Here is a 26060-nt window from a genome sequence, read left to right as displayed (position 1 = left end):
TATGTAACAAAGTTTATGTATTTGCCTCAGAATACAATATTTATTGTACAGTTGTTAGATTTCTTATTTATTTGACTAAGCAATCTTATTAGCAGTACGTTTACATTTACTTGGTAACTACTTATAGGAAACATAATCGCAGATAAGTAACGTAAGTTTTTGATATTCAGTGTTTTAGTGAAGATGCTTTAAATTATAATTGTTTTATTGCGTATTTGATTGAAATATTTCTATAATTTATTTAGATAATTAATATTAGATTATATGGGCCCCAATGGAAATAAGTCCACAAAGCTTTTTATTGGGTTATCCAGGAAAATCTTTTTTTCGTATCTATTTAATTTATATATTTAAGTTTTGTCTTCATATTTTGTAGTATTTGACTGATATTTTCGAATAAATGCAAAGCAAAATCAATTATCAGGCAAGTATTCTGTGAGTGCGCCCTCATTATAATGTTATGCAATAATAATCTGTTTTGACGCTCACAAAAACAAGTTGAACCAAAGATAATAAATAGCTACAGTATATAAGTTCTTTGGTTGAACAGTGAGTCAGTATTGCAGCTTTAAAGCAGGATTGAGACGAACATCTGTAACAGACAGTTTAACTTTACTTCGTGTGGATACGTACAGAGGTAAGTCCGGTTGACTGGATATTTGGCTTGTTTGTAGGTTATGATAATTCGATAATTTTTGTGTAAACCTAATATAAAGTAATAACAATGATAGTCTATAGGGAGATTTGACGCTCTGCTCGGCTTGCCACTGACTGTGTGTGGCTGGCCAGCCTAGGCCTAGAGGTGTGTTTGAATTTTTTCCGCCATGTGTGGAAGATTTGTTACATTCTTAATTTATATGGAGAGTGCACTTGTAATGTCAGTCATCATCAACATCATCATCATCATCATCATCATCAATCAAAATCATCATCATCATCTTCGTTTACTGTGCAGATAAATAAGCCATGTTCCGACAGTCTTCTCTCTGAAAAGTTTTGACGGAAGTAAAATTTTATGAAGTGGATAGGCCTATATTTACGTGACTGTAAATAAATCAGTAAACGAAATAAATACGAAGTGTCTATATGCTTACGCTGAGGCGTAAATATTAAGCATATGCGCCGCTAATGCACTTTCGCACCTAACTTTTAATTCTTAATTTTTTACCTCAACGTTCTTCTCACAGTCACAACATATAATTAACAAACATTTTCACCTGATTTAACCACTCACAAAGTACCTTTTCCAACAAATAAGCCTACAAATAAGTACAGCGAATTCCTGTTCGCTAGCACGATGAGCAGCTGCCATTTTGCAATCATTAAGAACTTGCCAGAACTTTTAATTCTTAAAGTTTTTACCTCAATCAATGTTCTTCTCACAGTCACAACATATAATTAACAAACATGTTCACATGATTTAAACACTCACAAAGTACCTTTTTCAACAAATGATGTTTCATGGGAAAATTTCAATTAAAATTACGAGACTGACTTTTAATGGTTTTAAAATTTAAAGAATTGACTTGGTTGGACATTCTGGCAATTTCTTACTTGATTGCAAAAAAACATGATATCCTTTTGTTGAAAAAATGTACTTCATGAATAGTTGAATCATGTAAAAATGTTTTATAATTATGTGTTGTGACTGTGAGAAGAAAATTCAGGTAAAAGAAAGTAAGAATTAAAAGTTAGGTGCGAAAGTGCATTAGCGCCGCCTTGGCTAGAGTAGAAGGCTGCCTAGCCTATTATAGAATTACAGACGATCGGGCACACGAGACGATCGGGCCCAGACGATTGGGCCCATTTTTGGACGATCGGGCCCAAGTAGGGTGGACGATCGGGCCCAACTAGTGTGGACGATCGGGCCCACCGATGTAGACTTTCGGGCCCATTTTCTAAAACGGCGGGTAGACGTTCGGGCCCATTTTTCCAAAGACGATCGGGCCCATTTCCTTCCTCCTTCGGCCGCCGATAATTTCGGTCGGGCGAAATTTATATGGGGCGCCATATGGGCATTATCCCACACCCACTATTGTTTGGAGTCGTCATCTATGCCGTGGTGTATGTCTATTTACAGGTAATTCAAGCACAATGATTTCGTTAATATTTTTCTTTTTTTCAGTTAAGAGGGAATGTGGATTCTATCAAAGCAATATAGCCGTTGAGACGGTCTATTAGGCCTAAAAATATAAATTGTTTGCCCTTCTTTTTTTTTAAATGATAAAAAGGGGCTGGTTGAAAAGAAAGAACAAAGCAGAAAAAAAGTTTTCTTGCTTTGCCACCCCTATTTTTTTCTCAGGTAAGGGGGAAGGTGAGGAGGGCAAACAGACAAACAACCTTATACTTAGGAGACCTTATAGTATAACTGCATTATTTTCTGTTTCATCATTCATTTTTATTTATACTGAGTGGTAAAACTGTACTTGAAGGTGTACACTAAGGTAAGTCGAGTAGTGCCAAAGTGCGAGTAATGCGAGCCAAATGTGCGAGCCATGCGATCCATGCAAGCAAAACATTTTTTTTTTTCAGGTTATCCAGTTTTGCAAACACGTAGGCCTAGCTTATATTCTTTGGCCTAGTAGATGCAAATGAATAACACACCGGGAATAACACAGCGCTGATAGATGTTGTTAAAATACAGATATACAGACACATACATAGCAATAATACTCTGTTTTGACGCTCACAAAAACAAGTTGAACCAAAGATAATAAATAGCTACAGTATTTAAGTTAGATTTGGTTGAACAGTGAGTCAGTATTGCAGCTTTAAAGCAGGATTGAGACGAACATCTGTAACAGACAGTTTAACTTTACTTCGTGTGGATACGTACAGAGGTAAGTCCGGTTGACTGGATATTTGGCTTGTTTGTAGGTTATGATAATTCGATAATTTTTGTGTAAACCTAACATAAGGTAATAACAATGATAGTCTAGGCCTATATAGGGAGATTTGACGCTCTGCTCGGCTTGCCACTGACTGTGTGTGGCTGGCCAGCCTAGGCCTAGAGGTGTGTGTGAATTTTGTCCGCCATGTGTGGAAGATTTGTTACATTCTTAATTTATATTGAGAGTGCATTTGTAATGTCAGTCATCATCAACATCATCATCATCATCATCAATCAAAATCATCATCATCATCTTCGTTTACTGTGCAGATAAAAAAGCCATGTTCCGACAGTCTTCTGTCTAAAAAGTTTTGACAGAAGTAAAATTTTATGAAGTGGATAGGCCTATATTTACGTGACTGTAAATAAATCAGTAAACGAAATAAATATGAAGTGTCTATTCTTACGCCAAGGCGTAAATATTAAGCATATGCGGTGCTAATGCACTTTCGCACCTAACTTTTAATTCTTAATTTTTTTACCTCAACGTTCTTCTCACAGTCACAACATATAATTAACAAACATTTTCACCTGATTTAACCACTCACAAAGTACCTTTTCCAACAAATAAGCCTACAAATAAGTACAGCGAATTCCTGTTCGCTAGCACGATGAGCAGCTGCCATTTTGCAATCATTAAGAACTTGCCAGAACTTTTAATTCTTAAAGTTTTTACCTCAATGTTCTTCTCACAATCATGACATATAATTAAACAACATGTTCACATGAGTTAACCACTCATAAAGTACTTTTTTCAACAAATAAACCCACAAATAAGTACAGCAAATCTGTGTTCGCTAGCACGACGAGCGGCTGCCATTTTGCAATCAGTAAGAAATTGCCAAATGTCCGAGTTTGCAGCGTGCAGTTTTTTGATTAAACGTTTATGAAAACTTATCTATTTGCCGTATTGTATGTCATTCTTTATATTGTATGGTACTCTTGTTTGACTATGTGTGTTCACAATAATTACTTAAAAAATTAGTAATGATCCAAATGCGTACACAGATCAAAAAATAGGGCCTAAGGGCCTAGGCCTAAATACAGAAAAACAATCTATTAAAGCCAATGATAAACGTTTGTTCAAAAAGATGGTACTGCATGACGCCACATTTTGTTGTCGGATGTTTTATGGGACAATTCCAATTAAAATTATAAGACTGGCCTTTAATGGTTTCAAAATTTAAGAACTGACTCTGGCAATTTCTCAATACTTGATTGCAAAAAAAGTAAAGCTCGTCGTGCTAGCAAGCGCGGAAACCCTGTATCAACCTATATTTATAAAGGTACCCTTGTGGTGAAAAAATGTACTTTATGAGTGGTTGAAGCATGTGAAAATGTTTTATAATTATGTGTTGTGACTGTGAGAAGAAAATTCAAGTAAAAAAATTAAGAATTAAAAGTTAGGTGCGAAAGTGCATTAGCGCCAGCATATGCTTTGCTTACGCTGATGACGAGCTTATGACAACGCAAGGCGTTGGCCCAAGAAATCATTTTTCACTGGCTAATTTATTTGTAAGGATTCCATTGCTTGTCCACTTTTTGCATGAGTTGGTATGTGCAAAGGGCGCCCCCCCCCCCACTTGTGCTGCTAAAGTGTACTACCCCACCATAACACAACAAACATACATACATCATTTGTACGTTATCGTCTAGGCGTATTTTCCCCAAACTGCCAGCCGTTGATCCATTGTCTACAACAATGTAAAACAAAAGTTAAACGCTACAATTTTACCCCGATTTTGACAAAGTGTACGCGCCCTCAGCAACACCCTCTAACAAAAACAACAACGATGTTATATAGTCTCTAGTCGGGTCGAGAATCGTCCGCTAGCCCCGATGGAGCCCAAGAAAGAACATCATGAAAGACCACGTTTAGAAGGCATTTGATCCACACTCTACAAATATAGTACAGTAGGCTATGAACAGTGGCGGACCGTCAAGACAAGCAAGGTATGCAGTGCATACCCTGGCTAAACAAATATAAAAAAAATGTAGTAGTACAGTTTCTCCATATTATTTAGCATTTTTTATTCAGAACCTTCTATATAAACCTTAATTTTCCTACAGTTCCTTGGAATACCAAAGTTTTTTAATGTTTGGCCTACTTTTATCTAGGATACCTGTAAGTCAGAGTCGGGCCTATTGCATCCTACTCAAAGCTGCTTAGAATTTCTACATGGTTTGTTTTCAATGTCAGCCAATCATGTATTCAATGAGTCAATGGAGTCAGAGCGTACCCTACAATGCTTAAATTTGCTATTGTGACAGCCGTGTGGTGGTGTCAGAATAACCGATTTAACACTGGAATTGAAGCGGCGCTTCCATGAGAATGTGCGCATGCTCTTCTTCCTACAAATCGGGACCTCCACTGCCGATCGGGTATTCTATCTATAGGAATAATCTCAGCGTTTAAAGTTTAAATAAATTTGCATACATATGGCCGATATAGAAGAAATTTTGAATTATTATTAATATTTTAATTCAAATTTGTTAAAATACAGGAATAGGAATTCTAAAGAAGAGATACTACAACCATGCCGGTATTAAAAATATCATACATTTGTATTTTGACTATAGGACACAATCTGATTCTATATAGTAGTAGTAGTAGGCTTACAAACTTTTCCTACTAGCAGGCCCTAGCATCAGTGACGTTGGGGTCTTGAAATGAAAGGGAGCTGATGGGGGTGGAAAGGTGGGGGATTGGTAATTAGATGAGGGGGACTAACTCGTAAAATGATGAAGTGATTTGAGATGACTTTCAACTACTGCAGCATGATTTGTAGACAGGAGTGGGGTACGACTAATGGATGCGAGTATTTTTTTTCTATCCTTATATGCCAATACCTACTGTAGCATACCCTGAAATTTACCCTACGGACCGCTATGAACAAGAAATAAACAACAAATGCGTGTATTTTCTGTAAAATATTTAATCATTAAAGTATGAAAAAACAAATATTTTTAATGTTTTATTCTAACACATTTTCCCACGTCTTCTCATAAACAACACACTGGCATGTTGCAGGTTGCTTCATTTAGAGAGATCCTCTGCCATTTGAAAGACTTGAGATGTTGGTTACACTTCGGTAGTCATGGAAATCATTCTTGGAGTTGATTTCAGACAATATTGAGCTGATTGTCATTCCTTATGCTTGGTTGGAGACCCAAACTGTTGTACTATATTAATTTGGACGAGGGACAACGATTAAAGGGAATAAGTCAGTGTTACGTAAATTTGGTCTATGTATTGTTAACATTAAAAATAAAGATAAAAGAGGACAAGTAAAAAGCGAGTTAAACCATTTAAAAATGGAGACCATATCAAACAAGCCCCTTTCAGTGTGACGTTTTAAGGGTGAGATGAATACCAGCATTAATAGGTTACATAAATTTAGATTGAACCCAATCTATGCGATTTGATTGAGAAATACATCTGTAGAATTATATATCGTAGATGAAAAATATAAAATTGGTCTTAAACAAGAGAAAAAAGATAAAATTTGGTGTTAATTTCGTATTGTCCGTAATGAATGAATTGTTTTATAGCTGGATGGATGAATGTATGAATAATTGCTGTTTAATAATTGTTGTTTAATAATTGTTGTTTAATTAAATTGTTGTTTAATAATTGTTGTTTAATAATTGTTGTTTAATAATTGTTGTTTAATAATTGTTGTTTAATTGTTGTTTATATTCCAGGAGGAAATGACATCATCCAGCCAAAATTCCATTGGCAACAGATGCTGTAAGTCTTCAACAAACTGCTGTAAAAATTTACAAAATATCTCTCTTCAAGATCTGAAAGCTGAGTTGAAGAAGCAATTTAAATACACATGGCCCTCGGTAAGACAAACATTGGTTTTTCATTTGTAGGTACTATCAGTACTTTCTGGAACTTTCAAACCTAATATTAAAACATTACTTTTTAAGCAGTCAAAAGCCTATTTGATTATTGTACATGATTTTAGCTAAATAATAGAATAGACTAGAAATTGCAAATTGCAAGTGAAGTGCTGCGAAGTAAAACTGCATAAAATGTTCTTCGAACAAAATTATTTATGCGAGTGAAGTGAAAATAATGAATAATAAAAATATAACAAATAATATGAGACACGACCCATTGTCTATATTAGAACAGCGTTGGTACCGTGTAGGCCTACAATAGTGTTTTGCTGCAGTGACATCTCGCTGCTGCTGGCCGATGACTCACTGCAAATTGCAAGTGAAGTGCTGCGAAGTAAAACTGCATAAAATGTTCTTCGAACAAAATGATTTATGCGAGTCAAGTGAAAATAATGAATAATAAAAATATAACAATAGATAAAGACAGGTTCCCACTGCAGGCTTCAGCCTACTTTCTTGTTCGTCCTACTTGAAGGAAGTCATTTACTGTTTAACTAATAGCGACTTAATTTTTTTACTATGAACCCAATTTTTTATGTTGAAATGCAAATAGTTGTGATTTATATTACAAATACATGTAGTACTTGTATTTGCCTCTGAATTTACGCAAGTTACAAAGGTTATCAAAACAGACTAGAAATGAATATGACTGACAGGATAGAATGTGACAGGCTGGAAAATTGTGACAGACTGGACCGGTACCTGTACAGTATTTGTGTCTGAATTAATACACAAGTAACAAAGGTTATCAAAACAGACTAGAAATAAATATGACTGACAGGAAAGAATGTGACAGGGCGAGATAATTGTGCCAGACTGGACATATTATGAGTTGGAATATTTTTATACCAAATATCCATTAAAATTTTAAGTTTATTTTTTTGTGTGAGGTCAACATAATATTGAAGATAGGAATAAGACAAAAAATTTAAAAATCACACAACGCTTTTTAATGTTTTTGCTTAACAAAGAGGACAGTTTTCTGTGAGAAAACTGTATAATATACATTTAATATTTCTACTGAGCTTTAAAATATCTGAATTTTTAAGCATTATTTACTTTTTACCTTGTTTAGCGAACTTGCTGACCGCCATTGCAAATAGTGATTTTGAAATAAAAAGAATTTTTTTATTTTTGTCCAGTATTAAAAGCAGAAATTTCAGAAAAAAAATTTCTATTTCAAGTTTTTATTACATTACGCCCTGAGCTTGGACCTTAAAGTCTCTGAAAATAAGATATTTTATTTCTTCCTTTAATTTAAATTTGAATACAGATTTAGAACATTCAATTAATTTCATTACTTCTGCTTAATTTCATTATTTTCTCCTCCACCTTCTGTGAATTCTTTTGGCAAAATGAATCTGCTAGATAAGAAAACAAAATTAATAATATATTTTTTTTTCTGACCTCTGACAATCATTAAAAAATAGGTTCTAAAAAACGTATTAAAAGTCTTGCTATCAACTATCACTATTAATTTGTTTTTGTTAAAGAAAATTTATTTATTTTTCTTTTCATTTCATTTATTTAACCAAAAACAATACAATATAAAATGATAAAGTCGAAAAGATACAATAAATGTTGGTCTCTGATTCCCAACAAGGGCCGGTGGGATAACCAAAAAGTAAAATAAATTACTGTCAAAGTGGGTCTCCATCCGATGTGGGCTATCAGAGAAAAGCAAAACACCCAGAGAATGTAATATAAATATAAATTACAATATAGAAAATAATAAGCATTTCAACTACAATCATTCAATCATTAGAAGTATCCTTATATTATTTTAAAAATATATATTTATGTGATTTGAGTTTATTTTATACAAATTATTAATGATAAAATTTATATACATTTTCTAGATTTTGTACAACTTCTGCAACTATTTTCTTGTTCTAACAACATTGCTGTTTTGCGGACGTCTAGGGAAACTAGAATTTGCAGCAGCATCCCTGGCAAGTTCTGTAAGTAGCACACTTCTATATAACATGTTGACTGCCAAGCATTTTCCTAGTTTTATTACATACGCCAAGTGCGCCACCATATTGAAAATCGTTCCCATCAACTATAATGAAACATGAACAAACATACAGTGTTTATTTGTTGATTGTTTACTTCTGGATTCTTCCCTGAACCTCCAGGTTGAGAGTTCATGTTCTGGCGACCACTCCCAGTGAGTGTACATCTAATACATGTGTCCTGCTGTCCTGAGTGAACCCTCTCTGATATGAACTGAAGTCCCTGGCACCGAATCTGTTTAATTCAGTTCAGTTTTCAAAAATATACAATTATTAGAATATTCTTACCTATTTTGTATTGGGGAAAAAAAATCCATGTATTTTTTTCAGAATTTGATAAAATCCCTTTCCTTCCAAACACCAATTACTGTATTTTACTTGTACCTTATGTTACACAATTTTTTTTTGTAAACTATTTGTTGATCCAACAGTCAGTCTGATAATTTTCTATCTGGATTTTAAATTGGCAATTTGACTGTTCACTTTCAATTGAATTTCAGGTAATAAATAGCCTCTGTCTTTCCGTTGCCCGTGGCTCAGCAACGGCATGTGATACGTTCTTTGCGCAGGTCAGTGCTTCAATATCATACAGTAGTTTTATTTAAGTTCTTTGTTAGATCATATTATACAGTACAGTACATAACATTACTGATTGCATAAACTTTTTTTTCCCTTAATTCTTGTTTAGTGACAGGATGTTTTTGATGATTAAAAACAACCCCACTTCCTAAGCCTCATAATTAGACTTAGTTTATGTGGGGCATCTTGTGCTTATGATTGTGTTGTGAAAAGGATTGTCACTTAAAAAGTTTGAAGTTGGTATATAGTATCTTTAGTTCTAGCGAATAAAAAAATAATGAAAAAAAATCAATATAAATATTGCAATGGATAGCTAACTAGTGGAAGTTTGAGCTGGTGCTGCTTTATCCTGTTTTTATGGTACTCTAATCACTTAGCCATTTGCATTGCGCACTTTAAAGCATTTTTTGAAAAGTATAGTGATTTAAAAAAAAAAATTTTTTACCGTAGGTCTTTTTATTGATGTACTGTATAGTCTCACCCATGTTTACCCAGACTTCCACAGAGCAATCCCTCTCTCAAGGATTTTGTAGACTAATATTCTCTTTGTATTGTTTTCCAGATGTATGGAAGCGACAACAGAAAGAAAATAGGAGTAGTGTTACAACGCAGTCTTATCATCTTAACCATCTTCGCTTTACCTGTACTCGCTACCTTTCCAAATATGGAGAGAATTTTAATTGCTGTAAATGTCAAACCAGATATTGCAAGGTATTGTAGAATTCAACCATCTTAATCAACTATACATGCTGTCTAATGAGTAAATTGCAAAATACAGTAGTTTTTTGAATGTTATAAACTTGTGATAAATGCTGAATTGTTTACGTTATTGTTAAGAAAATTCAAATCAACTTCTGCCTTGCATGATTTCTTGAGTAGTTTTTCTAGCTTTCTCAATTCTGACTTGCCAACATCACTGTTGCAGCTTAAATCATGAATAATAGAACCAAAAGATTGAATCGAAATCAAGTATGAACATTAGCTTTTAATCTTTCAGCAATAATTGTGTTTAGGGGCATATTTAGGGCTATTAACTTCGGGGGTGGTGAGGGGAGGGGGTGTTGGAGCAGGTTGAAAGGGGGGGTGTAAAATTGGAATGTGCAGGGCTGTTTCGAGGAATGAGATGATACAAGATGTTTTTTGTGTACTTGCAAATTGCTTTGCTTACAGTAGCAAAGTAACAGAAGGTAACAACTGTACTGTAAGGGTGAAACTTTTTTTTTTTCTGGGACTTCTTTCTACTAACACTCCCCTTAAATTGGGCACTCACTGTACATGATATTCATCAGCCGACGCATTTTCATGAAGAACGCAACACTAAGACGTATGCGCAATGGATCTTTTTCAGTAACGATCTGTTCAGACTTCCACTGCCAATCAGCAGATGGTGTCACATTGTCCAACTCTCCCAGGAAGCAGAGTTGGGTTTGTCGGCCTAAGGTCGTGTCACGCAGTGTGTGTCCGGCTTTAAATATACTGCATCTCTCATTGCTTTGCTTTATAACTAAAAATATTTTTATGAGGCTTGGAGTCATTTTTTTTTTTTTTTTTTTGGTTTGTGTTGAGGAAAAGCTTTGCATTTGTTTTCCAGGATTGAACCCAGAAGCAGAATGGAAGGCAAGTATCTGCACTAATATCACACAGCTCCACTTCAACTAATCATAAATTCAAAAGGTTTCCATTTGAAATATGTGTTATTTAACTTAACTAAATTTCATAATGGCAGGGAATTAAACTCTATTTTGTAAATATTGCTATAGTTTCTCTAGTATAGTTTATCTTGGATATAGACTCACCCTCCAACTGATTTTATGTATCATTTTTCCCTGGTGCAAATGCCTAGGGTATGATGTTAATAAGTATCTATAAGTATAGATCAGGTAACTTTTACAAATACATTAAGAAACAAAAATTGTATAATTAGGACATATTAGGAAAAAGAGTTACTGGTTGTCCTTTATAAAAAAAAAAAAAAGACCGTAGGCCTAGGCGAAGTTGATTTATGGGTGGAAAGACGATATTTTCGTGAGTTTTGGTGATAATAAAGAAAACATGTAGGAATGGGAACGATCAACAACTTACATTTTTTACATGGCCTTATTAGACATTGTCTTTTCAAAAAAATTTTAAAAATAGTCATTTTTGTTAAAAGGAGATTCCCAGGTATAAGCCAACCCCCCCACCCCATCCCAAAAGAAATCAGGCCAATGTTATTGTCGGAAAGCTTCTCCACTTCGCTGTAGGTAAGCTAGCTCGTCAATTCAAGAATTTATTAACAGACCAATTTTAGGTTCAAAGGAGTGGACTTATATCAGAGGAATTACGGTTGTATGATGGTTTCTTATAAATTATGGAACTTTTTTCATATTTCAATTCAATATTCAAAATGTTCTTCTTCTATCATTGTATTAATTACAGTCAAATCAATTTTTTTCTACACATATTTCACCACCATTTTAATTCATTTCTCAAAAAATACTTGTGTGTGCACAAATCCACCCTTTTATACAAATTTGTCCTATATAATTATGAGTAAATTTTCCATCACTTACCAGAACTCAAGGATAGTGGGTATTGAAAACTTGATTTCTTAATTTGAGCAAGCATCCATCTGTGGAACCTGTCTCTTATACACATCTAGATGTGTATAAGAGACAGGTGCAGGGCTGGGTGCATTCATTGACAATTATAAAAGAAACATACAACATCAAAATAATTAACAAATGAGAACAATCTAAACTAAAATACAGCAAGCAAAACAAAGATATAAATATTAATATAGTACATAAAATGTTGTTTTGTACAGTATTTTACTGGTACAGTATTTGGAAATACAACAGTTCTGTTAAATCGAATGTAGGTAAAAATGGCCCCGGTAAAATTGGCCCAGGAAAAAATGGCCCTGGTAAAAATGGCCCCAGTAGAAATGTCCCCAAATGACAAGTAGGTAAAAATGGCCCAATACCAGGGCCATTTTTTCTGGGGTCATTCTTACCGTACACCATCAAATCTTCTGATAATTGTTATTGTTATTATTATATAACAAATCTTCTGATAATTGTTAATGTTATTATTATATAATAATACATTAACTCATTCGTAAGGTCATCAAATATTTATCTCAATAATACAGTACCTATTTGTATCTCGTATTCATTCAATGTTAATTGATCTGAATTAAAATTATCACTTGATTTGAATTTCTGTAATACTGTAACTCTTTTATGTGATTAATCCTATTCCATTTTAGATTACATTCTACTTCCATCAGTGCTTTTACAAAAAATCTTTTGCAATCTACACTCATCTATATTTTTTTACTCTATTAAAATAGCTCATCCTAAATATATCTTGAATGTGGTAGATAGATTCCCAACCTAGATCTCCTAGGAGGGCTTCTTTTTTTCATATGTTTCTTGGTGCCTTAAGGGTAATTCTAGCCAATGATTTTCAAGTTTGATTATAGAGCTGTTTTATACAATTACTACAACCATATTGAACAAGCATAATTTATAGTCAGTAGGCCTTTGTCTTTCATAACAGGTCCCCGTAATATACCCTATTGAATGGAGGTATATTCGTTTATTCTATTTCCTTTCTTAATTAACTTTCTGCCCAGTGGTTAACACATTTGATTTGTCAAAATTAAATTCAAGTTTCTATTTTTTAGAAAAATTACCAGCTACCTAAAGAAGTTTTTCAAGTTCAAACTCACTATCCCCATTCATAATGACATCATTGGCCCTAAACAAAGCTCCTGTGTATCATAAATATGAACACCAAGTTTCGAAGTTTTTGATTTATTAAGTTTGTTATTAAAGGGTACTGGGAATAATGAATTCCTTCATTAATGTTAAACATATCTGATTCTAAATCCTTAAATAATACTTTACATTTAACGTTTGAATACATATTTAAAATAAGGTTTATTAGTTTGCCCTTATTGCCATACTTTTGGCAGCTGTTAAAAGCCCTTGGTGCCTCTGAATCAAAGGCTTTGAAATCAACGAAAGCCCCGCTTGCCTTGTAGCAATAATGCTTTTTAACACAAAGATGTCTTCACACTGCCTATCTTTTCTGAAGCCTTAAGATATCGTGTTCATTATGATATTTTTGGAAATATTAATAGCCAAAAAATTTGATTACAAATTTTTGCTACACATGAATTAAGGGTGAATCTTGTGTAGTGAAAATTTGTTATCAAGTTTTGGCTATTAATATTTATTAACAGTTGGTGGTAAATTGATTTTTACCCTCACTTTGAAAACTGCCAGTAAAAATTCCCAAATTCTGCAATGGGAATGAATGGATTTAGGGCAGTTGAATAATCAGAAGTCAAGGCTGGTGACAGGCCTACTTGTTTCAGTTTCATGAAATTGAATCTTGACCATACTGTTTGTTATTTTTTCAAACTTATCTTCACAAGACATTTTACAGTACAAATTCTTTTCATTTCATTTATATATTTGACTAATGCAAATTTACAATATGTACATTACAAACAATTTTTGTCTGGTGCAGCTTAAGGCAAAGTTTGACTACTGTATAACTCTTTGAGAGTCAGCTGCCCTATTAATATATATTAACATAAAAAGACATTAGGATATAATATAGTGTATAAATAGGCCTCGGATGCCTTGTTCAAAGTAAGAATTAAAGTTATCCATATCAAGTACTGTTGATGACATTATTAATGTCGAAATATAGAATCCTGACACGCTGGCGTGCATTTCGATACTTGGAGTATGTATTGTACTATCTTATCTGAGATTAATCAGTGGACCTTTCGGTTAAGTACTGTTCATTTATAGTAATTGGTGGGACATTTACCAAAAAAATATTAAATTAAACTAGGCAAATATCGATTGCAGACTGACCGAATTGTCATTAAAAGTCGCGTGTGCCTGTGTGCGTTGGCTGACAACCATCAGCGCAGTTTTCACTCGACTTCAAAGAGTGACCTTTGATTCTATGGTATGTATAAGCTTTCCAAAAAAAAAAAGTTTAAAAAGAAAAAAACAGATTAGAATTTTTGTAGTTATCCTACTAATGCACAATTTGGCCCAAAATTATTTTGCCCAAATCCCAACCAACTTAAAGTCTAAAGCCTGATGTGTTTTGTTGCAAAGATATTTAATTATGTAGAAGCCGCCCAATAGGACCACTGTGTATGTGGTGGCATTGTTATCCTAGAAGCCCAACCAACTGTTCTTGGTCAACATATTTTAATCTATAAATTTAATACTTTCATCATGATTTTTACTACCTTATCCAACTAAATTTTATACAGGGGTCCCTCGCGATATTGCTAATTTCCGGGAGCATAAAGTCTCCAGAAAATTAAACCCAATCTCCTGCAATTATTGATGTTATTTTTATTCACTGTGTTATTTTCTCTGAAGTCAGCCGACCATGATTGGTATAACGATGTACGGAAATATACAATTAGATGTGTTAAAAAAGCTCATTAAACCATATCTCCTGGAAATGGCTTGCTCTCCTTCAAATGTCACTGCATCGTCAACCATTCCATTTTTGTTTTGAGGGGTGTTTTCTTGATAAAGAATAAAAATGAGGTAATGGGTAGTCAAAGCTAGAGCGCCAATCCCTCTTTCTTAAACATTCGGGCCAGATTGTGTAATGCTTTGATGAGATCACCACTTTTCCCCACTGCGAGTATGTTTACCTTCAGCATATGGAAATGCTGGTACCCATTTACCATAAATGCTCGAATGAACGCTGCGGCTTCAACGCTAGTGTGGCGCTTATAAAAAAAAAATATTGTTGTGGTGCTTTCCATCTCCGTACCCATGTTAACTATCTCATGTATACGTGTAGTTCATCATTAATAAAAGTTTATAAAGACATGCTTGTGTCTTCATTGTCTTACTTAGTTATTTTAACACTGTATATATTGTATTTAAAACCCTTTTTCTCAAAGTGTTTCATTACACACAGGGTAATACTGTACTCTTTATTAAGTGCCGCGACGCTTATTCGAGAGCAGTGCTTAGCTAAAAATAAAATAAGGTTTGGTGCGGCACTTATTCAAGCATTTACGGTACACTTCTAGATAGAGAGAAACAAACACCCAACGACACAAGCAACTTGCACAGCAAGGCTTGAACCCCTGATACAAGGTGGACAGTCGGAGTCCCAATTGCTGCTCCTAAGAGAAGTAACACTTTTATCCAGTATATGCATCACTGCTGACTTCTTTAGTTTAGCCTAAATGAATCATTAACTTTGTTTTGTTCTGTTTAAAAATTACATTTTGGGCCAAAAAAGAAAAAAAAAGCAATTAAAAAAAAAGGCAAATAAAAGAAGCACTAGACATGATTCATACCATATGTATCCCCAACCACGAACGATCAAGAGAGGAATTTTACTGATTTTTTCCAGATTTTTGTACATTTTGTAAAATAAAGGAAATACTGTACAAAAAAAAAATTGGTTTAGGCAGAGAAATGGATTTGCGAGGGGATCAGAAACCAGTAATTTTTTTTATTTAGCATTATTACACTGATACAGCAATGCTTTTCTTGTTATTCTTTTGTTATAAATTTAATGGCTTTTTCCCTTTCAGGCTGACTGGAACCTTTGTTGTTTACTTCATGCCAGCAGTTCCTGTAAGTACAGTACTTAACTCCTTACTTAAACTTTAATTAAACAAGTAGGGGCAGCACTCTCAGACTAACTTTAAAGATGTAATTTTATTGCACATGAGCTTACGCTGGCAGTGGCAGTCAATGCCAGCTTCATCAGGTGTGTGAAGTGTAACAAGAACAAACAGAGAGGAAATAACTTATGCATAAGCTTTAACTTTAATGGCATTCATATGATTGTGTTCCAGTAGATAAATGATGGTTTACACCAACCTTCACAACAACAGTCCACCAGATGGTCTGATTAACAAGTGAACCATTTAGGAGTTAACCTTGAAAGTCCATCTGCTTTCAAGGATTATTGAATTTGAGTTCAAAATTTGAATTAGAATTTAAGTTTTTCTAATGGATTTTCTTCTGAAAAAAAAGTGCTACTTGTAAAAGATATTCTTGTATTCGTATTTATTTCAAATATAAATCCATGTAACAAATAAAAATATGCATTCCGGCTATAGTTATCGGCACTTCTGTCTTACCACTTGGCCACCCTACTCACTATCAAATACATGAAATATAGCCATTGTAAATTAAATATTTGTTAATTTGCCTGTGTCTTTTTAACATGAAGCTATATTAAATCATTCTACTAAAAGCTCTTATTCAAATCCAGGCTCTGGAAGAAAACAATTTTTTTTGTTTAAATATTGTATAATTATTCTGAGACATGAAAAGGTTATTTGAGGAAAAACGGTTAATGAGATACAGCTTATATTTAAAAACTGGAGGAAAAAGGGTTTAATACAAAACAGTGGCAACACCAGTGACCAAGTAGTATGTAAATTCTCTTTTTTAACAAACAGTGCAGCATCATACTCCCTTCACTTTATTGTGTCCACTGTGCGGTGGTGGTACAACTGGTGTTAACCATGGCCGCGGTGGGGATGTTTCTACCATTAACCCTATATTACCACCATAACCATTAAACAAGTTCTTTGCATTGATTTCAGGTGGTTTTTTGCATTGAAGTATTTGTGAAATATCTTCAAAACACAAATCATGTGCTACCTGTCGTTGTTTGTACAGTTACAGCCAATGCTATTGGTGCATTGCTCTGTTACATATTTATATTCCGAATAAATATGGGAATAAGGTAACGTACTGAAGAACTTCATCCCCAACATATTTATCATTTTGTGACAGTGTCTTTCATGTGTGTGTGTGTGTGTGTGGGTGGGTGGGTGTGGTGGGTGTGTGTGTGTGTGTGTGTGTGTGTGGCTGTGCAGACTGCCTCACGTCTACTTTAAAATTATGTTTTCCATTTTCTCTTCCTCCGCTTCTTACATTTCTGTTTATTTTGTCTCCAACCTTCAGATATCTCTCTGACTTATTCATTAATTACAAGAAAGCTTTTATTTTTTTATATCTTTGATATTTCTATTATTTTAATACAGTATTTTATCTTATTTTTTTTTGTAATTAATTTTCTCCATTCTTTAATGGATGTTGTATATGTCTGATATTGCCAATTATACATTGTTTTTTTTTTTTTTTTTTTAAACTATTTTCCTTTTTTAATCTAAATTATTATGGCTATGTTGTTGTTAGTCAACCTAACACAGTTCTTAATTATATGTTTTAATTGTTTTATGTTGAAAAGGAAAAAAAAAAATAAAAATAGAAAATAGAAAAATTGCCCTATAAAAAGTGACCTTGGTGGCTACATACAACTTGTAATACTGTACATGGCGCAGGTTAGGCCAAGCTCGGCCTAGGCAGTCAATCTTTTATCTCATAAAAATATTCTTCCCATTGCACTCATAAACATTAATTAATATTTGTATATTATTTGTTGCAATTTTTTTTTTCTTTTTTTCTCATTATTTTTGTTATATAATTCTTATATTCTATAATATTGTATTCTCATTGTCATGGTTTGTGTGAAGTTGTTTTGTGGTTGTTTGTCGATTCATTTTGTGTCTTACTAAATACATAGTAAGTTCCTCTTTATTTTTAATTTTTGTAAAATAAGTACCTAAGTCATTAACAAAAAATATATATATTTTTTTTAATTACAGTGGGCCTGCGCTTTCTCTGGTTCTTACATACTTTGCTTTGCTTATTCTACTTGTTGGTTACATAAAATTTAGTAAGATGTACGTCGAAACCTGGCAAGGTAGGGTAACTTCATGATAATTTTAGTCGGGTAGTGCCAGTTGGGGGAGGGGTCAACAATGATATATATTTTCTACATAGAATCTTCATCATTTCAACATGTCTGTGTGGACCGAACCTATGATACGTTACCTTCTCTCATTGTGGGGGGAGACAGAATACAAAGACAACTGGACGGCACCCGCTGAAACAGCGGTATTTACAAAGAAATAACTGCAAAGATCGAAAAAAAATTTAGGGGAAAGCTGACGGTGACACAGGTCACCAATAAACTGAAGTATTTGCGCAGGGGAGTACAGTACAAGTGCGTGAAGCGTGGTTAGAAACGTAAATATTGCGTGGCATGATGGGATATACTATTGCCTCGCTGACCTCAAATGAGTATTTCCGAGGTAAATTTTTAGACGGTTAGGCAAGATAAGTTTGTGCTCGAATGCGGGGACCCCGTGGTGTAAAGCCGAGCGTTTACCTGTCATATACACAGAATTTAATAGGCGTGTATGGCTCGAAACGCACCCTTATATTATATCCCATTTCATTTCACTTTACAACACGCTTTCCCTAGCAGAAATATAAGGTTGATTGTCTTTTTTCAGAGGGTTGCTATTGATATTCTTCACATCTTTGAAGTATATCATTTGAAAAATTTGATGGACAATTTCAAAATGAGAATAAATGCTGAAATATATTACACAACATTTCCATTATATGTCAGAGGAAAATTACGGCATGGGAGGCTGTATTTTTACTGTTTTGATCTGTTTATTACTTGGAAGTTCTGATCTATCTGATCTTTTTTTATGAGTTACTCAATGCTTTAATATTTGTATTAGTATTTTCACATTTTCATACAACTATGTAAACAGAATTATTTGGAAATAATCATATTTATTATATGCTGTTGATATTTAATAATGCTTTCAATATAAAACTTTGTTTCCATATCTGATAGGTTTTAGTAAGGAGTGTTTTTATGACTGGGGTTCATTTATCTCCCTCTCTATATCTGGCATGATGCATATTTGTCTCGAGTGGTGGGGATTTGAAATTGGCTACTTCCTTTCAGGTATGTACATACTTTCCCAAAACATTTATCAGTAAGCCTTATCTGGGATTGCCGTTGGGGGATATGGTGGTGTGCAAAAATCTACGTCTATTATGTCTTGAAAGATGTACTTGTTAAATTTCTTTAAAGTGCATATAGCCAATTTTGCACTGGGCATTCAGTTTATATAGCCCTTTTCCGAGAGGACTTTTTCTATCACCAGAACCTTGTTGGTTGCGGCTCCACTGCCTTAACCACATGACCATTTGGTTCACCTGGATTCATCTTTCATATTTGACCTTTTGTTTTTCATTGAAGGTATTTTGGGTAAAACTGAACTCGGTGCTTATTCTATTACTGTCCAGTTTGCTGCATTATCATATATGGTATGTAATATGTTTCTTTCATTGTTTGCTTTTCATCGTTTTGTTAAGTATAACTACATTTCAGTATCTATCATGTATTTGTAGTTCAAATATCCTGGGTAGGTTTTTAGAAGGCGGTGTAGAAAGGAACTGGCCACCCAACCACACAATGCCGAGGCTTAGTATAGTGGGCTTCATTCCCCTACTTTCAGTAATGAATGAAGGGCTACCTTTACCTTTCTGCCTGCCAATTGCGAAAAAACTTTTGAATAGATCGTTTAAAAAAGGATGAAATAACTTATTAACTTCTGAACAGAAACCAATCAAAAATAATTAGTTTTTACTGACGTTTCATACATTTTAATACAAAAAAAATGTGTGGCCTGTACAACATAATACATTTTTAACTCTCTGTTTAGTAGCAGAGAAAATCTTTTAATTGATTACCAGCCATACTTTTAGTCTATATGCAAAAGAATACAGGAAAGGTTTAACAATGGTTTAACTGTCAAATTATTAATTGTGATTTACTTTAAATACAAATAAGGCAGTTTAAATATGGAGATGATTTTGTTTTTTAATTTTTGAGTATACGACGCTTGCGCCGATATACCCTATGCTGGGGAAGTGAAATTCGTATGTAAATTGGAATGTATTAAGGTTCACTTCAGATCATTTCATTTTGACAGGCACGCCAAGTACAGTGTGTTGACAGGTGACCAATGGCTGAATAGCACCATGTCCGATAAGAGTAATTTTGACCTTGTAATGCAGTTTAATCAGGCTCCTATCAGGGGCATATTTTTAGGCTGATGGCAGCTACTGTATTATTGCACTAAAGAAACTTAATCTTTATCGGTTATTCAGACAGTCCGTGTTTCTACTGCATTTTTGCAGCTATAATCGGTTATTTTTCATTGAAATACACAATCCATTTGATGTTTTTAATCGCTTATTTTGCCCAATTTCTTCCTTGGCAGAAAATACTCTATTTTAAAAAGTGATCATTAATTATATCAATAGGCCAACCATCATTGCTACAGTGATTCAGTTCTCTTTGGTTGGCCCTTATCTCCCCATTTTTGTGTAGAATCTAATAAATAATGAATGAATAAATGAATGTATTTCTTGCCAGCAGAAACAGGTCCTACCTGTACAATGGAGTTGGCCAGTGGAATGAAAAGTAGTATCATAAATATTCATAAGACTTAGATAAGGCTAAATAAAAGAAATTATTAGTTTATCACCCTATACTTAGCTGGAAAAGTGATGAGGGAGGCTTTGATTTTTTATATTTAGGTAAAGCCAAATATCACGCTTTGGCTGTTTTCTGGCGCATTGATATTCAAAGTAAAATACATGATTGAGATACAAACAATATCGACTAACTATTTATTAAAAACATGAAAACATTTCTTTATGCCTAAATATTTTTTTTTAACTGCCGTACAATAAGACATGCGGGCGAGGGTGATAAGCTAATCATTTTTTTTTTTATTGGGCCTATCCAATGAAAAATTTCGAAAATAGCCTGTTCTGAACAACACACTCTAAAATCTAAAATCTCTCGCTTATTCAAACATTTCTCTTATGAGCATGTAATGTCTGCAGTTTTTGACAAAGTAAATCAGAAGAAAGCTGTTGTGAAATAATTCTTTTCTCTTTGTCATTTAGATTCCTCTTGGATTAGCCATAGCAGCAAGTATAAGAATAGGTCATTCTCTCGGTGCAAAGGATTCTAAATCTGCAAGGACTGCACTGTGTGTAGCACTTTTATGCAGTTGTGAGTATTATAGTAAAGAAGAGTTGTTTAAATCTTTAATTCATCCTGAGAAAGCTAGAATAGTCAATGAAAATGGGGTAGATCATTTTAAACCTGGATGCACTGCGCCAACGGTCGTCAGCCGATGAGATTCTACGGAGAACCTAACGTGAAATGCGCAACATATCGTTTTAGTGGCAATCCACACAGTTGACAGTAACAAACAGTAGAAAGCATTGCATTGTCAAGCGCTACAGGCGTATCCGGCTTTAATATGGGTTGTATCCAAAAATTATATATTAATATTTTTCCACGCACAAAACCTATCTATCTATAATCATTTATAGTGTGCTATTTCAAACCGAGTGTCAAATTTATTGTAAAAACAAGTGTCGTATCCTGTTGTGATTTATGCAGGTTACAAAAAAAATTAAATAAAAAACGTTAAATCTGTTCCTGAAACTTAAAACTTGTTCCTAAAACTAAACTTACAGTATACCATAAACTAAACATGGTTTTCTTAAGCATCATAGAGTACCACAGTCTTGTCATCACGACGCCAGGTGGCACTCTCTGTTGTCAACAGACGTAGGCTACCGTTCATTACTCCTGAATGACTTCATAGGCTTTCTGGAATAAGCATTTTAAAATCTAATATTTTACTATCAAAATGTACTTAAACCACCAAAGCTCGCTTTATATTAGTTATCGAACACACATTTAATCATCAATTAAAATTTACAAATAAAAAGTAAGATGAAACATCTTAATAATTATGTTAGAAATTGGGATCAACGGTTTATTAGTGGCGAAAATGGTGTCGGGTTGAACGCATTTTTCAACAATAGCAACTGAGTAGTACCATGTGGTATCGTGATGTATCACTTTAGTGCTCTATAGTGACTTGATTACAGCGGGATGATTCAATTGCAGTCAGCATTGAGGGTCCCAATAGTCATTCTCCCTGGCTAGGGTCATTGGGTTTATAAAAAGTAAAAAATAAACATTTCTAATATTACCATTGTCTAGGGTCACCATTGCAAGTCTGTTTCTCTATTATCAACACATTTAATTTTACCGATCATTTTTTTATTTTGATTTTTTAATGAATTAAGCTATTTTAAATTTAAATTAAACCAACATTATATGGGTTATAAAAACAACAATGATTATGAAATAAACAATATGTTACAGTATATGAAAATACCTTAATAATCTATCTGAGTAATTATATTAAAAGTATTTTATATGATCATTTAAAATATATAAATATAAAATAAATGTATATGCAATACTCAAACCAGTTTATGAAAGGTGGTACAATGGTTCCCCGTGTTATTATTTAAATTCTTCTTTTATGTACTATAGACTTTTAAACAGTTATTTTTTACAGCAATTAATTTTTCTTTTTATTTACAGGGGTTTGTGCATTGTTTGTTTGTATTTTGTGGTTGTCAACTAAGGATCATTTAGCTAAAGTTTTTATTGACGATCCGTAAGTATATTCAAAAGTTTAGGTCAGTATTCTTTTGTTTCATCATACATGAGTAGATATATTTAGTACAAAGGTTAGTAAACTTTATAGTAACTGTTATCGGATCTAATGAATTTATTTAGTACAAAAGTAGATATATGATTTACTTTTCAGTTTTGGATTTTGTTCGTTTCATTTATTTTGTCCAAAAAACATTAAAATACACAAGATAACAGAGAGCAAAAAACAACACTCAGTTGGTCGGACAGGATTACCAAAAAGTAAACTGAATCACTGCCTAGTGGCTCCCCGATGCCAATGAGAACATAATTAAAATTTTTTTTTTTTTACATCAATTTTTATTTGTTACAATTGTTAAGCTTGGTTTCCATACAATCGCTACACGCTATCACCGACAGCTTTCTGTGATGCTGATTGGTTGGTTGAATCGGGGCACCTTTCTCATTGCCTCATGGACTGCTACTCAGTACAGCGATTGCACTGAAACACATTGTGGCAACAGTGTAGCTATTTTATGGAAACCAGGATTCAGTGTACTTTTAGAGCAAAATATGTAAATTATTATAACACATTTTATTTTCGTAGAGAAATAATCAGCCTGGTGTCCAAGGTTGTACCCCTGTGTGTCGTATATTCATTCTTTGATTTCACTGGCGTAAGTATTAAATAATTTTTATTTACTGTTGGCACTAGCAAATGGTGAACATCTTTTTGTGTGTGATGTTTCTACTCTAACTTCTTCTGTTTGCAAGTGAATTGGACTGATATACAACAATTTCATTGGAATAAAAAAAAATAAATTTTAGGATAAAATAAACAAAAATACTATATAAGTGTGCCCAAAATATGACTGAAAAGCTTAACACTTTAGTTTTTCAAGACATTTGCAATTAGGCCAATAAAAAAAATCTTTTGTTGGTCACGTTTTGGGAAATTCAATAAAATGGGTAGGTCGGTAAGAATTTTTTTTTTTTTTTTGAACACGTTAATGTGTTTATGCCTAAAAATTAGAAAATACACAAAAATACAGCAAAGACCATTTATAAATCAATATTGAAGAGCAAAATAACACTGTTGCATCGCCTATTTTCCAGCAAGTTTGGGCTATTCCAGCCTTTTTCGCTTATTAAAAAAGTAAATGTCAAACCTCAATTTCGTATATATTTTGTGTCGGTCGGGCTTTGCCAAAAAATATATTTTTTTTATTTGGCCTTATATATTGTATGATAAATTTTATTGCAATTTTCCCCAAACAATTTGAGGTTGAACATAGAGTATAAAACAGTTGTTGATAACAAACACAACAAAAATTAATGAAGATTGAACATTGGTATCAAAAAACATAGAAATATAATGATTTATTTACTTGCTTATTTATAAAGGTATTTACTTTTCTAATTTATTTATTAATTGATATGATACAATTCTGCAGAATTGAATACTACCTAAAAAAAAATGTAGATTATTAAAAAAAAAAATGTATTATTATTATCCATAACGTTTTTACTTTAAGGTACGTAAGAACCTGTCAATTTCATGTGTACCACTGAGCAGAATTTGGTTTTGGAATTTGGCACAATATACATACTGTACAAGCGATGGATTGGTTGATAACAGTGGAGTTAAATAGCTTAGAGGTTAAGATGCTTGCTTCCAATCCTATGGTCCTGGGTTCAATTCCTGTCCTTGATTTTGTTGTGATATTTGATGTCTTTTTAGGCCGTATGCAATGGAGGTCTGCGAGGCGCCGGTCATCAGAAGATAGGAGCCATTGTTGGCTTTATAAGCTACTATATCATATGCCTACCAGTCGGAGGGTACTTGATGTTTAAAACAGATTTAGGAATAATTGGTAAGAAAACTTGATAAAACCTTAGTTAAACATTTGATCATCATCAAGTGATCTGCCAATTGGCAGGTTTGTGGCAACCACTCAAACCATCTGTCGAGATCTATAGCCAGTCTTAATCATGCGTCAAAATTAAAAATAAAGATACTTTCTAGTTAGTAGGTATCTGTATATTCATTGAAAAAAAATACAAGGCCTCACTTTGAGGGCTGAGAATAGTTATTAACACTTAAGCCCTGTCCAGACTATCACATTTTATTTGGCAAAGCATGTGACATGCCTAAATATGGTCATGATGACATCACATCATGACCATATATAAGCACATTATGACTATATATGGGCATACAACAGTTTTTTGTTTTTTTTTTGTCAAAGAATATTTGATAGTCAGTGTACAGAGCTTAAGGAAGGAGAGTGTACTTTGCTGGCAGGTGTGAACTGTAATAACATTCAAAGGACTATACTATTGCTTAGATTGTACTGTAAAGCTCAAAGAATTAACTAACAGGATAGTTTTGGTTCGAATCCTCGTGGGTAACGATGAAGAGAATATTTTAGTTAAGGAGTGATCTGTAGATTGAATCAATTTTAAGGGTAATGATCATGCAAGCTTGTAAAGCAAGTTACAGTCTGGCCACTCCGACATGAACAAAAATTGTTACTAGTGTAGTGTGAAATGATGCAGTATTAGGCTTAGAGGCTTTAACTCTTTTAGGTGTGTTATATTAGGATGGATGACATGCACGCGCAGGCTGGAAATGGCCTGCAGGTCACCAGTTTGGAACCCCCCTGTCTTAGTCAATTGATTGTTCATATTTTTTAACATCTCTGCACATGCATATCTAAAATGAATGCGGCAGGGGCAATTTCAAGGTGGCTCAGTCAGCATGGGCCCTTATACTTTGAAGGTGCATACTTTAGTGTTAGTTATTTATTTAACAGATATGTATATTGTTCCTAAATATGAATTATAGTCAATATGCTACTGGTAGTTAATGTTCGTGGCCCATTGCGCCCGATGATTTTATGGAGAACGTAATGCCATGGCGCGAATGCAACAGATTGTTTTTAATGACCAACAGTTCAGACACAGGAAGCAGAATTGGATTCGTCGTGCGACTCGTAGTAGATGCCGACTTAACTGATTCTTCTGATTATTTTACAGGATTGTGGTCTGGTATCACATTAGGTCTTATGGCGCAAGGATCATCGCTTTTGATTTACATGATGAAATTAGATTGGGATCTTGAGGGCCACAAGGTAAGCTCTTTTGTCCCACTCTTACTGTTTGTCCTTTGCTTTCAAAATAGGCTTAAGATGTGCAATAATCCCTTTGAAATGAAATTTGGTTCCTACTTTTTTAATATGTAA

At 33.8% G+C, this 26060-nt stretch overlaps 1 protein-coding gene across 1 annotated transcript; it reads left to right on the top strand.

The window, feature by feature from the left end:
• The first annotated feature begins 516 nt into the window (after positions 1–516).
• LOC117114504 (multidrug and toxin extrusion protein 1-like) lies at positions 517–26060 on the top strand. The gene is made up of 15 exons (XM_033258173.1): positions 517–637; positions 6596–6739; positions 8659–8760; positions 9315–9383; positions 9956–10104; positions 15980–16022; positions 17006–17148; positions 18074–18171; positions 19123–19236; positions 19534–19601; positions 21255–21363; positions 22762–22837; positions 23423–23492; positions 24557–24689; positions 25855–26060. The coding sequence occupies exons 2-15, from the start codon at positions 6602–6604 to the stop codon at positions 26058–26060; spliced, it is 1518 nt and encodes a 505-aa protein (XP_033114064.1). The 5' UTR covers positions 517–637; positions 6596–6601.

Source organism: Anneissia japonica, unplaced genomic scaffold (assembly GCF_011630105.1).
Source record: "Anneissia japonica isolate Jap-2015-1 unplaced genomic scaffold, ASM1163010v1 scaffold284978_len400890_cov162, whole genome shotgun sequence".
Classification (NCBI taxonomy): Eukaryota; Metazoa; Echinodermata; class Crinoidea; order Comatulida; family Comatulidae; genus Anneissia; species Anneissia japonica.
The sequence above is the reverse complement of the archived record's forward strand: the minus strand, read 5'-3'. Positions and strand labels throughout refer to the sequence as shown.